This window comes from Odocoileus virginianus, chromosome 3 (assembly GCF_023699985.2).
Source record: "Odocoileus virginianus isolate 20LAN1187 ecotype Illinois chromosome 3, Ovbor_1.2, whole genome shotgun sequence".
Lineage (NCBI taxonomy): Eukaryota > Metazoa > Chordata > Mammalia > Artiodactyla > Cervidae > Odocoileus > Odocoileus virginianus.
In genome coordinates this window covers 36,711,784-36,730,227 of record NC_069676.1, presented here as the reverse complement: position 1 = coordinate 36,730,227, position 18,444 = coordinate 36,711,784, and the positions used below count along the sequence as shown (strand labels likewise).

General features: G+C 38.7%; 2 protein-coding genes across 2 annotated transcripts in view; both read left to right on the top strand.

The window, feature by feature from the left end:
• Positions 1-18,444, top strand: part of LOC139034369 (olfactory receptor 7A17-like) — an 82,952-nt gene that overhangs the window by 46,167 nt on the left and 18,341 nt on the right. The window lies entirely within an intron of this gene.
• LOC110146149 (olfactory receptor 2Y1) lies at positions 5,263-6,201 on the top strand. The gene has a single exon (XM_020906834.2). It carries the CDS (start codon positions 5,263-5,265, stop codon positions 6,199-6,201), a length of 939 nt encoding a protein of 312 aa, XP_020762493.1.

Below are 18,444 nucleotides of genomic sequence, written 5' to 3'. Positions count from 1 at the left end.
GAAGCTCTCAAGTGACAAGGAAATCACTACATTTCCAGGCAGTGTATTTTTAGACCGCTTCATTTTCTTCCCCCAAGCTTTTCTTTCTATTGAGCCACAGTGTCAGGAAGTCACAGCCACAGGGTAAGTTCCACCAGTTGGTTATACTTCTGCCTTTGGACGAGTACAAAGCAAATTCAATACCTTTTCCATAAGATAGATCTTTGAACATGTATACATGCTATCATGCTTGTCTTTAAGTGAACTCTTTTCTAATCTGAAAAGCACAATAAAACCTCTTTTTCTCATGCAGGATATTTTCAGTGCCTTACTAATTTTACTGCCCTTAGGTTCTATGGATTTTTTCAAGGTTTTAATCCCTTGAGCTTGCAAAATACTCAAAATTCTATCTGGCCAGGGCAGAGTATTGGGTATTGCACTTTTATTTAAATGCGAAGTTGCACAAGGGTAATTTGTTAAAACCTAGATATGGATGGGATGAAAATACATGTTTTTAGGAACTAGTTAAATCAGCCTAATATCATTTTCTTCTTTTACTGGAATGATAGATTTGGGAAGTATGAAAGGAAATGGATATTTGGAAGCTATCACCTTCACTTAAGGAACATAGAATCCAGAAAAGTGTGCATATCATGATTATTTCTTCAATATTTGGAGGATTGTCAGTTGGAAGAAGGTTTGTATTTGCTCTGTGTGCTCCCTTAATGAGACTTTCCCTATCCTCAGTTGTACACACTGGGACTTTTCGCATGAAGGCTCTGTGATGCCGAATCCATGAGTCAGTTTGAACAGAACAGGGCTTGCATTATGGTCAAGCCCACCTGGGTTTTGAGATGTAAGACTAGGAGTAATGTGTGGGATCTACCAGGGTCCCAACCTTAGGTCAATGTGAGGAATAACTTGTTACTGTTATTGAAAGATGGAAAAGACTCCCAGGAGTTTGTGAGTAAGTATAGTTTTTCTTTTCATAAGTACCAACCAGATTTGAGCATGAAACAGATCCCAGCCACTGAGGCCAGAGAGAGTGGAGAAGTGAAGCTCCGTGAGGGATGGGAATGTTGAACTGGTTCCTGAGTGGTGAATATGTGACCAATGTGTGATGAGTTGTGCTGAATAAAGGGGGTCACTGGCATTAGCCTAGTGAAAGGTTTAATGTGATACTTGAGATGACACGTATGCTGTAGTTCTGGGAAACCAGCTCATTCCCAGTAGGGCTCTAAGGGTTAGGAAGCAGGAAATATCCCCTTAGGAAGGCAGCTCACAAGAGGTCAGGCAGGTGCCAAGGCCACGGTTGGTCAGAGGAAGGTTAACAGGATGAAGTAAGGATATAAAAACTTTGATTTGGAGGCTATGTAAACATTGATTCTTTCTCTCGTCACATCAGATTTCAGATAAAATGTACCGGATCCCAAGAGAACAGAACTACTGCATCTCACTTTTTAAGTAAGGCTGAAACTGCAGTAAGACTTCAGGTCTTTCTAAGTACTTGTTAAATATGGTGCAAGTGAATGCCTGCAGGCATCAGGAATTTAATTATTGCGGACTTATGTACTCATCACTGCTCAAGGCATTAAAAGTGTAATTGTGATCAGGATAGATAGAGCTCTGACCTCTGTAAGCTCTAATGTGATCTGATAGAGGAATGATTAAATCAGAAACTGAAGTGGAATGTGCTAAATTGTATATGAGAAGGTACAACACTTTACAGGGTCTTGTGTATGTGTGTGTGTGTGTGTGTGTGTGTGTGTGTGTGTGTTGATGACCTGTGCATCGTAGGACATTTAGCCGCATCTTTGGTCTCAATCAACTAGATGCCAATTGTATCAACTAAAAATGTCCCCTGAGGGGTAAAACTGACCTGGTTGAGAACTGCTGTCTTAGAAGAAGTGAAATCTAAGCTGTAATCTGAATCCAACATGAGGGTATAGAGACTGACAACTAGTCTTCTAGTTTGGCAAGCTATGTAGCTTGGTAGTGCCCATTCCTGAGATGGAACACACAGGATAAGAACCAGTTTTATTCTTATGATGAGTTCAGTATTAGACATTGTTGAGTTTCAAGTGCTTAGGGGACATCCAAGGGAAGATTCACAGCATGAATATGGCTAAACTAAACTAAAGCAGTTTGAAGTTCAGAACAGAGATCAGGGGATGGAGAGATATACTTGGGTGTTATTACCATTGATTCAAGCCTGGGTGGATGGCATTTTCCGGGAACCATCAGCAAAGTGGTTAAAAAAAAGAAGAAGAAGACCCAGGGTGGGACCTTGAGGAGGAATGCCAACATGTAAGAAATGCACAGAAAAATAGGATTATACCTAAGAGATTAAGGCATGGGCAGAGAAGTAGAAAGACATCCAGGAAAGCAAAGGCAGAATTTTCATATAGAAGGAGACAGTAGTCAACACATAAAACGCTGAGACAAAGATAAGAACTGACAATGTCCCTGAATTTTCTCATAAAGACTTGTGAGGATAAAACCTCTAACTATTGCAGTGGGTTGAAGGATAAATGGAAGGAAGTAGTTGAAACATTGAACATAGACGACTCTTTTAATAAACTAATCTATGAAGGAGGAGAAAAGAGGGCAGTAACTAGAAGGGGACACAGGGTGAAAAGAGGCTTTTTAAATTAGAGAGGCTTGATCAGATGTCATTTCTGTTGGAGAAGAGACAGTAGAGAGAGGGACGTTAATGGTGCATTAGAAAGGCTGCAAATTTTTAGTAGCATTGAGATGGGCATTTGAATTATTCTTTTTAGCAGGATTTATTAGCCTGAGTTTAGTCTATAGAGAATTGCATTCTTCCAAAACTGGGTGCATGGGTCAAAGAGATAATAAATTAAGAATATTAGTAAGAAAATAGTTGACATGACATATCAAGAAATCCAAGACACATAGAGATAGGAGTAAGGAACTGACAGGAGGGAATAAAAAAGCAAAAGGCCATAAGTGATGCCATAAATGAGGCAGGAGCTTCGTTAAAAAAAAGTTCTGGGTCTGAGATACCATGGCAGTCATGCATCAAATGGTGCAAGGACATTTGTGGAAATGACTTTTAGGTTTCCTTCCAAGCTAGAAAGGCCAAAGTCTAGACTGGATCTTTATCTAGTCTGAGCTCAAATTTGGTAAAATTCAGCAATCAAGTGGGCACTGTTGGCTTGCATTGTTTTTGGTCGGGATACTCCTACATCATCTTTGTTTTCTACCTTTTTAGTGAACAGCTATCACATTTAATCTCCTCCATTTAACATTTGTTTCAGGTTTTGAAGCCAAGGTCAATACTATCTTATTATCTTATCTATTCGTTTAGAGCTCCTTGTTTCATCATTGTGAGATCCCTTTGAATTATGGTTTTATCATACATCATGTTACTTGTGTTTTACAACTTTTACTCAATTGCAAATATAATTATCTCTCTGCCATCATAGAAATCCTTGACAAAATACAGAGCAGAAGTCGTTAAAAACCTCTGCACTACATGACGACAAAGCAGGAATTGTTAAACCTTTGCCACGTTGCAGATAAATTAATTCTTTTGTGTTGCCCAGGAAACGTATATTTCTGGAACATTTATGTTCACTAAGTATGACACAAACTTTGGAAATGCATTTGTTGATTCATTCAACAACAGTTGTTGAAAACCTTTTGTTCACCAGGAACCTCACTGAAAGATAGAGGCAAAATGGTGAATAAAATCAGACCTAGTTTCATACAACTTAAAAATTAGTGGTTGAGAACAACAAGTGTTAAAAATGTGAATGGAATAGTCTTTGCAGCTCACAGACTGTATCATACCTTTTAATACCAATCAAAATCCTATGAAATAAGTTATTTTCTCTATTTTAAAGCTAAGTAGGTTGAGACTCACAGAAGTAAAATTTCCAGAACAGGTAGCATAGGCACAGTGGGTTGGTGATAGAGCTGATCTGTAGGAACCTGACTACGGACTTTCAAGTCTATTGCACTATATTATGGTGACCATTTGAAAAACATAGTTGATCAGAAAGAATTACATAGAGTATTCTAAGGCATTTGGGTAGTCTCCTGATACTAAAGAGCAGCATGATTCAAGAATTCTGAGCTGTGAAGAGACAACGATCTTATTTACAATTTAAGAAAGTCATTCTGACGATAGTGTTAGGAGTTGATTCATAAATAGTCTCTAAATGAGATATTTTGGAACACTATGGAAATATTGAGCCATCAATCAAGTCATTGAAAAAATAAGATGAAAAGGAAAAAGAAGTAAAATATATTTAGGCTATAGATTCAATAGGACATATTGAACAATCAATTTTAGGATGGGGTGAGGAGAGATCTGAGATAACCGCAAAATTTTTTTAGGGGGAAGAGGCTATCACTTACCAAGTAAGGGAATGCAACAAAAGCATATTTGGAGGGAAGATATGAGACTTGAACATGCTAAACTTGACATGCCTATGGATTATCTGAGTAGCAATGTCCAGAAAGAAGAGATATACTTGATTTTGAAGTTCTGAAGAGGAATCTTGGCTGCAAACCAATACTTGGAGGTCATTATTGGCAACTGAAGCCATGAGTGAGATCACCAGAAAAAGTGTATAGGGTGAGGCAAGAGCCAGGTAAAGTTTCCAGGGAATGACAATATTTAAGACCTTATTGAAAGAAGAGACATCATCAATGGAGAATACATTGAGTTGACAAGGAGGAGAATGTGTATTTATGGAAGCCAGTGGAGAAGAAGTTTCCAAAAGGAAATATGATCAACAGTAAATAGGAAGATGGGAGAAGTCTGTACCTTACGATCATTGTCATTTTTTGACCAATTAAAATTTTATTTATATTTATGCTATGGGGATTTGATGGATATATTTATCAGTTGGAGAAGGGGGAAATTATTCTAGGCATCATAACTCATCACAAGAAGCATACTTGTTGCTAATTTTTCTTTTCCCCAAAGGATGGATCTACACTTTTCTTGATTCTTTTTGACAAATTGTCTCTGCTTTCAGACAAGGAAACATCAGGTCCAAAGGATTGAGTGGCCTGGCTGAAATCATATAGCAAGCACATGACAGGACTGGAGTTCAAATGAAGGCCACATCATTCTTAGTCTAGTAGTCTTCACTCTCAAAGTAGAAGACTGGACAGAATGGAGCTGAATAGCAAAACAGATGATACAATGAATGAGTTAGGATTATCTAGGGAAAATTGTGAAATAATTTTTAAATCCTTCATAAGAGTCATTACATTGTCTTCTGCTATTTGAACAGGCAAAAAGCCATGGGAAGTTTCAACACCAGTTTTAGAGATGGCTTCATTTTAATGGGCTTCTCAGATTGGTCTCAACTGGAGCCCATCCTTTTTGTCTTTATTTCAATTTTCTACTCCTTAACTATCTTTGGCAACACCACCATCATCACTCTTTCCCTCCTAGAACCTCAATTGCACACGCCCATGTACTTCTTTCTTAGACATCTTTCCTTCCTGGACCTCTGCTATACCACCAGCACTGTGCCCCAGCTTCTGATCAACCTTCATGGACTTGACCGGACCATCAGCTATGAAGGGTGTGTGGTCCAGCTCTTCAGCTCCCTTGCCCTAGGCTCCACTGAATGTGTGCTCCTAGTGGTGATGGCCTTTGACCGCTATGCTGCTGTCTGTCATCCACTCCACTACACAGCCATGATGCACCCCCACCTCTGCCAGACCCTGGCTATTGCCTCCTGGGTAGGCGGCTTCGTGAACTCTCTGGTTCAGACAGGCCTCATGATGGCTATGCCTCTCTGTGGTCTCCATCTCCTGAATCACTTCTTCTGTGAGATGACTGTTCTCCTGAAGCTGGCTTGTGAGGACACAGAAGGGACAGAGACCAAGATGTTTGTGGCTCGAGCCATAATCTTGGTTGTTCCTGCAGTACTTATTCTAGGCTCCTATGTATACATTGTTCAGACAGTGCTGAAAGTCAGGTCAGTGGCTGGGAGAAGAAAGGCTTTTGGGACTTGTGGGTCCCATCTCTTGGTGGTTTCCCTTTTTTATGGCTCAGCCATCTATACATACCTCCAACCCATGCACAGTTATTCTGCGAGTGAGGGAAAGTTTGTAGCCCTTTTTTATACCATAGTTACCCCTATGCTTAATCCTCTAATTTATACCCTAAGGAACAAGGATGTGAAGGGGGCTGTGAGGAAGGTACTAGGGAGGGGCAGATACTCAGTGTAGGAGAGAAAAGGAGAAATAATACAGTCATCTGTTGTAGCTCTCACACCTTGGAGCCCATCTGATTCCTGGAGGGGAGTTCAGTTCAGTTCAGTCACTCAGTCATGTCTGACTCTTTGGGACCTCATGAACCGCAGCATGCCAGGCCTCCCTGTCCATCATCAAGTCCCAGAGTCCACCCAAACCTATGTCCATTGAGTTGGTGATGCCATCCAACCATCTCATCATCTGTCATCCCCTTCTCCTCCTGCCCTCAATCTCTCCCAGCATCAGGGTCTTTTCCAATGAGTCAGGAGGGGAGGGAGGTGGGAGGGGGGACCGGGATGGGGAATACATGTAAACCCATGGCTAATTCATTTCAATGTATGACAAAAACCACTGCAGTGTTGTAAAGTAATTAGCCTCCAACTAATAAAAATAAATGGAAAAAAAATAAATCCAAAAAAAAACCCAAAATAAGTTAAAAAAAAATAATGAAAAGGCAGTGAAATACTACACAAATGAAGGAACAAACTAGAAAGACAGAAGTCCAAATAAATGAAGAGGAAATAGGCAAATTACCTGAAAAAGAATTCAGAATAATGAGAGTGAAGATGATCAAAAATCTTGAAAACAAAATGGATAAAATGCAAGAATCAATTAATAGAGACCTGGAAGAATTAAAGAATAAACATACAGAGACAAGCAACACAATTACTGAAATTAAAAAAATGCTCTAAAGAAATTAATAGTAGAATATCTGAAGCAGAAGAACAAATCAGTGAGCTGGAAGATAAAATGGTGAAAATAGCTTCAGAAGAGCAGAATAAAGTAAACAGAATGAAAAGAACTGAGGATAGACTTAGAGACCTCAGGGACAATATCAAATGCACCAACATTCAAATTATAGGGGTCCTAGAAGAAGAGAAAAAGTAAGGGTATAAGAAAAATTTTGAAGAGATAGTAGAAAATTTCATCAACATGGAAAAGGATAGTCAGTCAAGTCCAGGAGGCACAAAGAGTCCCATACAGGATAAACCCAAGGAGAAGCACACCAAGACACATACTAATGAAACTAACAAAGACTAAGCACAAAGAAAGATATTAAAAGCAGCAAGGGAGAAGCAACAAGTAACTCACATGGGAAACCCCATATGCTTAACAGCTGATCTTTCAGCAGAAATTCTGCAGGCCAGAAAAGAATGGCAGGATATATTTAAAGTACTGAAAGGGGAAAATCTACAATGAAAATTACTATTCCCGGCTAGGATCTCATTCAAAATTGATGGAGAAATAAAAAGCTTTTCAGACGAGCAAAAGTTAAGAGAATTCAGCACCACCAAACCAGCTTTACAACAAATGTTAAAGGGGCATATATAGTCAAGAAATACAAAAGAAGGAAAAAGATCTACCAAATCAACCCCAAACAATTAAGAAAATGGCAATAGGAACATATATATCAATAATTACTTTAAATGATAGTGGGTTAAATGCTCCAACCAAAAGACACAGACTGGCTGAATGGATACAAAAACAAGACCCATATATATGCTGTCTACAAGAAACCCACTTCAGACCTCAAGACATGTATAGACTGAAAGTGAGAGGATGGGAAAATATATTCCCATGCAAATGGAAAGCAAAAGAAAGCTGTAGTGGCAATCCTCATATCAGACAAAATAGACCTTAAAATAAGGAAGATTACAGGAGAAGAGCACTACATAATGATCAAGGGGTCAATTCAAGAGGAAGATGTAACAATTGTAAATATCTATGCACTCAACATAGGAGCACCTCAATACATAAGACAAACACTAACAGACAAAAAAGGAGATATTGACATCAACACAATAATAGTAGGTGACTTTAACCCCCCACTCACACCAATGGACAGATCATCAAAGCAGAAAATTAACAAGGAAACACAAGTCTTAAATGATATACTAGATGAGAAGGATCTTATTGATATCTTCAGGATATTCCAACCAAATGAAGAAGAATACACCTTCTTCTCAAGTGCACATGAAACATTCTCCAGGATAGACCATTTCTTGGGTCACAAATCAAACCTCAGTAAACTTAAGAGAATTGAAATAATATCAAGCATCTTCTCCAACCACAATGCTATGACACTAGGTATAAATTACATGGAAAAAAAACTGTAAGAAACACAAACACATGGAGATTAAACAACACATTTCTAAATAACCCGTGGGTTACTGAAGAAATCAAAAGGGAAATAAAAAACATTTCTAGAAACAAATGAAAATGAAACCATGACAACTCAAAATATTTGGTATGCAGCAAAAGAGGGAAGTTTAAAGCAATATCATCCTATCTGAAGAAAAAAGAAAAACATTGAATAGAAAACCTAACTTTACATCTAAAACAACTGGAAAAAGAAAAACAAAAAAAAAAAAACAAACCCAAAATTAGTAGAGGGAAAGAAATCATAAAGATCCAAGCAGAAATAAATGAAAAAGAAATTTAAAAAATAGTAAAAATTAATAAAACTAAAAGCTTGTTTTTTGAGCAGATAAAAAAATTTGACAAACTTAGCCAGACTCATCAGGGAAAAAAGAGAGAAGAATCAAATGAACAAAATTAGAAATGAAAAAGGAGATGTTACAACAATGCAGAAATATAAAGGATTATAAGGGACTATTATGAACAACTATATGGCAATAAAATGGATAACCTGGAAGAAATGGACAGATTCTTAGAAAAGTTCAATCTTCCAAGAATGAATCAGGAACAAATAGAAATTATGAACAACCCAATTATAGCACTGAAACTGAAGCTGTGATCAAAAATCTCCCAAAAACCAAAAACCCAGGACCAACTGTCTTCACAAGAGAATTCTATCAAACTTTTAGAGAAGAGCTAATGCCTATCCTTCTAAAACTCTTTCAAAAAATTTCAGAGGAAGGAACACTTCCAAACTCATTCTACGAGGCCACCATCACCATGATACCAAAACCAGACAAAGAAAGCACAAAAAAAGAAAGCTACAGGCCAATACCACTGATGAACATAGAAGCAAAAATCCTCAACAAAATTTTAGCAAACAGAATTCAGCAACACATCAAAAAGCTCATATACCATAATCAAGTTGGGTTTACTCCAGGAATGCAAGGATTCTTTAATATATATGCAAAAATCAATGTGATACACCATATTAACAAGTTGAAAGATAAAAATCATATGATCATCTCAATAAATGCTGAAAAAGCCTTTGACAAAATTCAGCACCGATTTATGATGAACACTCTTCCACAAATGGAAATGGAAGGAACCTACCTCAACATAGTAAAGGCCATATATGATAAGCCTACAGCAAATATTATTCTCAATGGTGAAAAACTGAAAGCATTCCCCCTAAGATCAGGAACAAGACAAGGGTGTCCACTTTCATCTCTGTTGTTCAACATAGTTCTGGAAGTCCCAGCTTCAGCAATCAGAGAAGAAAAAGAAAGAAAAGGAATCCAGATCAGAAAAGAAGTAAAGGCTCTCACTGTTTGCAGATGTCATGATACTGTATATAGAAAACCCTAAAGGTAGTATCAGAAAATTACTAGAGCTAATCAGTGAATTTAGCAAAGCTGCAGGATACAAAATCAATACACAGAAATCACTTGCATGCTAACAATGAAAAATCAGAAAGAGAAATTAAGGGATAAATCTCATTCACCACTGCAACAAAAATAATTAAAAAGAATTAAATATCTAGGAATAAATTTACGTAAGGATGAGGGAGACAAAAGAACTGTACCCAGAAACTTATAAGACACTAATGAAAGAAATCAAAGATGACATAAACAGATGGAGAGATATTCCATGTTCCTGGGTAGGAAGAATCAATATTGTGAAAATGACTATACTGCCAAACATAATCTACAGATTCAATGAGATCCCGATCAAATTACCAATGGCATTTTTCACAGAACTAGAATCAAAAATTTCACAATTCATATGGAAACACAAAAGACTCCGGATAGCCAAAGCAGTCTTGAGAAAGAAGAATGGAGCTGCAGGAATCAACCTTTCTGACTTCAGATTATACTACAAAGCTATAGTCATCAAGACAATATGGTACTGGCACAAAAACAGAACTATAGACCAATGGAACAAGACAGAAAGCCCAGAAATAAACCCATGCACCTATGGGTAACTTATTTTTGACAAAGGGGGCAAGAATATAAAATGGGGCAAAGATAGCCTCTTCAATAAATGGTGCTGGGAAACTGGACAGCTACATGTAAAAGAATGAAATTAGAATACTTCCTAACACCATACACAAAGATAAACTGAAAATGGATTAAAGACCTAAATGTAAGAGCAGAAACTATAAAACTCTTAGACGAAAACATAGGCAGAACATTCAATGACATAAATAAAAGCAAGATCCTCTATGACCACCTCCTAGAGTAATGGAAATTTTAAACAAAGTACACAAGTGGGACCTGCAGGTCAGGAAGCAACAGTTAGAACTGGACATGGAACAACAGACTGGTTCCAAATAGGAAAAGGAGTACGTCAAGGCTGTATATTGTCACCCTTCTTATTTAACTTCTATGCAGAGTACATCATGAGAAAAGCTGGGCTGGAGGAAGCACAAGCTGGAGTCAAGATTGCCAGGAGAAATATCAATAACCTCAGATATGCAGATGACACCACCCTTATGGCAGAAAGTGAAGAAGAACTAAAGAGCCTCTTGATGAAAGTGAAAGAGGAGAGTGAAAAAGTTGGCTTAAAACTCAACATTCAGAAAACTAAGATCACGGCATATGATCCCATCACTTCATGGCAAATAGATGGGGAAACAGTGGAAACAGTAGCTGACTTTATTTTTCTGGGCTCCAAAATCACTACAGATGGTGATTGCAGCCATGAAATTAAAAGACACTTACTCCTTGGAAGGGAAGTTATGACCAACCTAGACAGCATATTGAAAAGCAGAGACATTACTTTGCCAACAAACAGAGGTCCGTCTGATCAAGGCTATGGTTTTTCCAGTGATCATGTATGGATGTAAGAGTTGGACTATAAAAAGAGCTGAGCACCGAAGAATTGATGCTTTTGAACTGTGGTGTTGGAGAAGACTCTTGAGAGTCCCTTGGACTACAAGGAGATCCAACCAGTCCATCCTAAAGGAGATCAGTCCTGGGTGTTCATTGGAAGGACTGATACTGAAGCTGAAACTCCAACACTTTGGCCATCTGATGAGATGAGCTGACTCACTGGAAAAGACCCTGATGCTGGGAGGGATTGGGGGCAGGAGGAGCAGGGGCCGACAGAGGATGAGATGGTTGGATGGCATCACCGACTCGGTGGACATGGGTTTGGGTGAACTCCGAGAGTTGGTGATGGACAGGGAGGCCTGACATGCTGCGGTCATGGGGTCACAAACTGTCGGACATGACTGAGAGACTGAACTCAACTGAACACAAGTGGGACGTGATTAAATTTATACACTTTTGCACAGTAAAGGAAAAGACAACCCTCATAATGGAAGAAAATAATAGCAAGTGAAACAACTAACAAAGGATTAGTTTCCAAACCATACAGGCAGCTCATACAACTCAATACCAGATAAATAAACAACCCAATCAAAATATGGGAAAAAGACCTAAGCAGACATTTCTCCAAAGAAGATGTGCAGACAGCTAATGAACACCTGAAAAGATGCTCAACATCACTCATTATTAGAGAAATGCAAATCAAAACCACAATGAGGTATCACCTCACACCAGTCAGAATGGCCATCATCAAAAAGTCTACAAACAGTAAATGCTGGAGGAGGTGTGGAGAAAAGGGAATGGTCTTGCACTATTGGTGGGAATGTAAATTGATAGAGCCATTATGGAAGATGGTATGAAGATTCCTTAACTAGGAATAAACCACCATATGACCCAGTAATCCCACTCCTAGGCATATACCGTGAGGAAATCAAAATTGAAAAAGACACAAGTATCCCATTGTTCATTGCAGCACTATTTGCAATATCTAGAACATGGAAGCAACCCAGATGTCCTTCGACAGATGAGTAGATAAAGAAGTTTTGGTACATAAACACAATGGAATATTACTCAGCCATAAAAAGGAACACATTTGAGTCAGTTCTGATGAGGTGGATGAACCTAGAACCTATTATATAGAGTGAAGTGAGTCAGAAAGAGAAAGATAAATATCATATTCTAACACATATATACAGAATCTAGAATAGTACTGAAGAACTTATTTACAGGGCAGCAATGGAGAAACAAACATAGAGAATAGACTCATGGACCTGGGGAGAGGGTGAGATGTAGGGAAAGAGTAACGTGGAAACTTACATTGCCATATGTAAAATAGATAGCCAACAGGAATTTGCTGTGAGGCTCAGGAAACTCAAACAAGGGCTCTGTATCAACCTAGAGGAGTGGGATGGGGAGGGAGATGGAAGGGAGGTTCAAAAAGGAGGGGATATATGTATACCTATGGCTGATTCATGTTGAAGTTTGACAGAAAACAACAAAATCCTGTAAAGCAATTATCCTTCAATTTAAAAAAACAAATTAAAAAGAAAAAAACAGAAAAAATGCATCTTTTACAGGTAGCATATAGTTGAATATGACTTTTATATGTAGTCTGACATTCTTTGCTGTTTAGTTGAAATAAATATTTCATTTACATTTTTAAAAAAAGAAAATAAAGAAAAATGATGTCAATGTACTGAGAATATCTATGAAGAAACAAAAAACAAAAAGAAACAGAGTGTCACTTCTTCCTCCCACCTCCAGCCTTAAGCAATCACTAATCCACTTTCTGTCTCTACAGATTTGCTCTATTTAACATTTCATATAAATGCAATCATATAATATTGGATTATTTTTGACTAGCTTCTTTCACTTAGCCTAATGTCTTCAAGGTTCAACCATACTTCAGTGTTTGTCCCTTTATGTCTTTTCTGAGTGAACAATATACAATGTATGGATATATCACATTTTGTTTATCCATCATTTAAGCTGCTGTAGTCCATGTTTTGCTGGTTCCACTTTCACCTTCTCTGGACCAAGATCAATGTCTCCTGTTCTGTCTTATTCACTGCCATCCAGTCCTCTTAGATCTGCTTAAAATGCCAACTCTTCTCAGTAGGATCCTTGACAAAACACCTACTAGGGGCCTTTGAAGCTGGCGTCTGCTTTCACCTAGACGGCAACTCCCTGTGGTCATCTAGCTGACTGTTGAGTCGAACATGCTTTGTGGCATCAACAACTATAAAATAAAATATTAGAGTAGAAGGGCTTCCCTGGTGGCTCAGAGTGTAAAACATCTGCCTGCAATACAGGAGACCTGAATTCAATCCTTGAGTTGGGAGATCCCCTGGAGGAGGGCATGGCAACCCATTCCAGTGTTCTTGCCTGGAGAATCCCCACGGACAGAGGAGCCTGGTAGGCTACAGTCCATGGGTTCACAAAGAGTCAGACACAACTGAGCGACTAAGCACAGCACATTCGAGTGGAAATCCCAGGGCAGATGGCACGCATGGTCTCCAGTGCTTCCTCTTTGTATAAGTTAAAGTATGCAGGGCTCTCTAGAACCTATCATCCACCTTTCAGTTTCTCAGCTCCTGAATCTCTATCTTATGTTTTAGGAGTTTCCCCACTTAATGGTCTTCGGAAGAAATAACACAATCTTCCCTGAAAATAACAGATGCTTCCATTTGCAGCCTCCCCACTGCACTTCTGCAATCAGATGTACTCATACAGACTCTGAATCTGGACATAGAAACAAGAAACTTGAAACAAAGCAACAGCTAATAGAATCTACCTCAGTGGGGCTCTGAGCCCAATTTCCTGTCCTCCTAAATGCTACAGGAGAGATTTAACAACAACAACAACAACAACAACCCTCTATTACACACAGCTAAGAACCTGAAATGATAGAGCCTTGTGTTGGTGTTGGAAGGCGCAAATGACCCTGTGTAGGCATCCAGTTTGCATTCATTTCTTGGTTTTAGATGATGGAGGAATTTTCCCAGACTCCCACATCATTGGTCACTGTCACTCTCAATGGCCTTCTGCACGTATTGAATCCCACAAGCTTAGTGCAAGTCGGATGCTACATCCGCTCCCTAACCCCACGTGGTTCAGTCCCTGCTGGTGGACATCAGTGTGGACACAACAAGGTGTTCAAACCTGGATGGTCCAGGCTTTCTCTGTCTGGTCAGGTGCTTGTATGTGAGCAGAGGTTGTTCAAATTCACTTCCTTTCATTGCTGTATCAGAATATACATTGCCAACATTGTGGCTATTACATTAAACTTTAAAAAAGTTTCCAGTATGATACACGAAAAAGGAATCTCTATGTTTTACTTCATATTTTTCTTCTCAGAAATGGATTTGGAAATTCTCTTATATTAAGAAAAGTATTTCTTTCCTATGAACCTTTTGTCCTTGGCATTTGCCCATTTTGTCAATGGTTTGTTGTTCTTTTCCTTCAGCTGGTAAAAGTTCTTTATTGCTAATAAATTAGGCTTTGTGATGTTGCCAACATTTTCCTCATTTATGTGAATGTGTGTGTTTTCTTTGTAGCTCTTGTTGCCATGAAGACTTTTATAAATAAAATCAAATGTATTGGTTTTTGTTTCTTCTTGCTTTATGCTATGCTTTGAAAAGTCCACCTTTTCTCTGAGATTATATATAAAATGTGTGTCCCTTGGGTGCCTCAAGAACATTTACATTTAAAAATGTAAGTTGTTTCAGTAGACCAGCTACATGGCTTCATTTTATGTAACACTTTATTTTTCTTTTCTAATTTAGCATACTATCTACACTCACTTTCTTATGAAAATTTCTCAAGCATTGATATAATATGAAATAGTTTTACAGTAAACATTCATGTTATAGATTTTACTGTGTGTCCCCACACCCCTCCCCAACACACATTATCTTTTGAAGACAAAATCCCTAAAACCTCATAATCTAACTATAAAGTTGGAGCTGTGCCTTTAAAGGGGTAGAGAAGGTAAAAAGAAGCCATTAGAGCGGGCCCTAATCCAACCTGATTTGTCTCCTTGTTACAGGAGATTAGTACATACATGTCGAGAGACACCAGGGCCATGCAGTCACAGAGGGATGACCATGTGATAAGGCAGCCAGAGGGAGGTCATCTGCAAGACAAAGAGAGAGGACTCAGGAGAAAACAACCTTGCTGGTACCTTCCTCTAGCCTCCAGAGGTTTGAGAAAATTAATTACTGCTGTTTAAGCTACTCAGTCTCTGGTTCTTTGTTGTGGCAGCCCTAATGAAGTTATGCAGTTGGCTACCTGGATTCCATTGGTAACGTTTTATTATACTGGCTTTTCCATCATTCTATCATCCACCGTGTCTTCTTTTTTAATGTATTTTAACTAGATTGCAGACAGCATTAGATTTAATCTCTAAATCTTTTAGCACATGTATTAGAGTTCAATTGACTGAGAATGGAAGATCTTCCAAGGTGGCATTTTGGAAATAGCTAATAATTTGGTGCTGACAAGCTGGTTGCTGTCCAAATGGACCTCTCTACAGGGCTGGTTGAATATCCTCAAGTTATAGTAGATTAATTCCTTTAGAGAAGGGTCAGTCTAAAAGACCAGTGAGGAAGCTTCAGGATGCTGTATGATGTAGCCTCATACGTCACACAGTCATTTCTGCAGCATTGTATTGATCACGTGTGTCACATCCAATGCATTATGGGAGAAGACCACAAATGGCATGAATGCCAGGTGTCAAGGATCATTAATGACCATCCTGGAGGCTAGCAAACACACCCTTTTCTCCAGGCCGCATCTCCACATCAGTAAAAAATTTCTTCTATTCTTTTCCAGCTTGCTCCTGCAAGACTGGTGTGGTTGTAGCTGTTTAGGGCATCCAGAATTCATGGCTAGGATTGCCACAACTTAGAAGGTCTCCTTTCCCCCTTTATTTTGCTCATCTCCTCTCTCTACCCTTCTCCACCTTGTTTCTGGCTGCAACCTTCCTTTTCCACAAATGCCTATTTGAGCAGAAGATGTTCTTAGGGATATCTGAAAATGCAGCAGATCAGAAGGGTTTGCTGAGGCAGGAAATGCTGGGGGAGGGTTCATTTCCTGAGCTCCAGTGACTTCCTGGGGAATGGGAGCTTGAAGCATCTTCTGACTTGTCAAGACTGCTGTTGTCTTCCTTATTCTGAGCCTGGGGTCCTCAACATTTTACAGGGCAGGGAACACTTGGCTTGATGGGGCTTTATCTACTCACTTAAATTGAGGACAGACATATCCATATTGCAAGAGAAGGTTGAAGAGTCACCAGCTGGGGTTTAGCAGCTTTTTTGATAAATGAGTTACCAAAGGGTCAGGCATCTCTTCTGTAGAGAAGGGCTCGATACACTTGCATCCTGGGCCTCATCCTCATTTATCTTGAAAGTTCTGCTTGCTGTTGCTTCTGTTAACTCTTATTTTGTAAAAATGAGAAAGGAGGAGGTTTTCTGGGCATCTGTTTGACTCTTATGTTGGAGAACCTGGTGGGTTGCCTGTTGAGACTCTTGTGGGAGACTAGGAATATTCTTTCTCAGGACACTCTAATATGTAGTCTTTGGAAGCCAAGGGAGGAAGCTGCAGTTTGTGTTAGGTGAGAATGGTGTGGCATTTGTGGGATGTCCTTTCTTCCTTACTGTGCAGGGGTTTTTAAGTTGATCTTTGGTATTTCCATCTTGTCTATTCTTGGAGGCCTATAGGCAATTGTTTACTGACTGTTCCAACATCTGATGGGACCAATAGTCTGGAATTCCTATTTCCCTGGCACTGGACAATTCATTTCTGCCTGTTTCCCCCATTTTTCAAGTGTTTTATAACTTTATATATGAAAAAGCTTATTGTAATGATAGGATTAGAATGGAATACAGAGGGAAAAAAGAATACTAAATCTTAAGGTCAAAATACTGCAATCTACTACAAAAAGATTATGTAACTGCATAATTGTATTTGATTGAATTTATTTGAAAAAAATCCCCAAAAAGTTGTTTTCTGAATTTGAATAATTAAAAAAAAATATATTCATACACCTTCTCAAGGCTAAGCCATAAGTGAATATTTATTAGCATATAGCATTAGAGTTCACATTTGTCTTTCTTCATTGAATATTCAATTTAGTGAGAAAATAATATAAACTAAATTGATAGTAATACACACACAACTTGTTTGAGACTCTCTTCCTTTCCTACTTCAGACTGGGAAGTTTTCAGACAAGCATGCCAGGCTTCCTTGTCCTTCACTTTCTCCCAGGGTATGCTCAAATTCTTTTCCGTTGAGTTGATGATGTTATCTAATCATCTCAATCTCTGCCACCCCTTTATCATTTTGCCTTCAGTCTTTCCCAGTATCAGGGTCTTTTCCAGGGAGTTGACTCTTCACTTCAGGTAGTCAAAGTATTGGAGCTTCAGCTTCAGCATCAGTCTTTCCAATGGATATTTACAGCTGATTTCCTTTAGGATTGACTGGTTTGATCTCCTTGCAGTCCAAGGGACTCTCAAGAGTATTCTCCAGCACCACAATTCAAAAGCATCAGTTCTTCAGTGCTCAACCTTCTTTATGGTACAACTCTCATATCCTTACACGACTACTGGAAAAATCATAGCTTTGACTATATGGACCTTTGTCAGAAAAAGGATGTCCCTGAAAAATGCTTAATATGCTTTATAGGTTCATCATAACTTTTCCTCCAAGGAGCAAGAGTCTTAATTTTGTGGCTGCAGTCACCATCTACAGTGACTTTAGAGCCCCACAAAATAAAATCTATCACTGTTTCCACTTTTCCCCACAAATTTTCCATGAAGTGATGGAGCCAGATGTCATGATCTTAGTTTTTTGAATGTTGAATTTTAAGCCAGTTTTTTTTTTTTTTACTCATATCTTCTTTCACCTTCATCAATACATTCTTTATTCCTCCTTGCTTTCTGCCATTGGAGTGGTACCATCTACATATCTGAGGTTTTGATATTTCTCCCAGCAATCTTGATTCCATCTTGTGAGTTACCCAGCCTGACATTTTGCAGGATGTACCCTTCATATCAGGTTAAAGAGCAGGTAGACAATATACAGCCTTGCCATACTCCTTACCCAATTTGGAACCAGTTCACTGTTTCACATCCATTTCTAACTATTGCTTCTCGACTTGCATACGAGGTTTCTCAGGAGATGAGAAAGATGCTCTGGTATTCCCATCTCCTTAAGAATTTTCCACAATTTGTTGTGTTCCACACAGTCA

What these genes read in the sequence shown, in the direction of transcription:
- LOC110146149 (XM_020906834.2), top strand. Translation starts at nt 5,263, where the DNA reads ATGGGAAGTTTCAACACCAGTTTTAGAGATGGCTTCATTTTAATGGGC.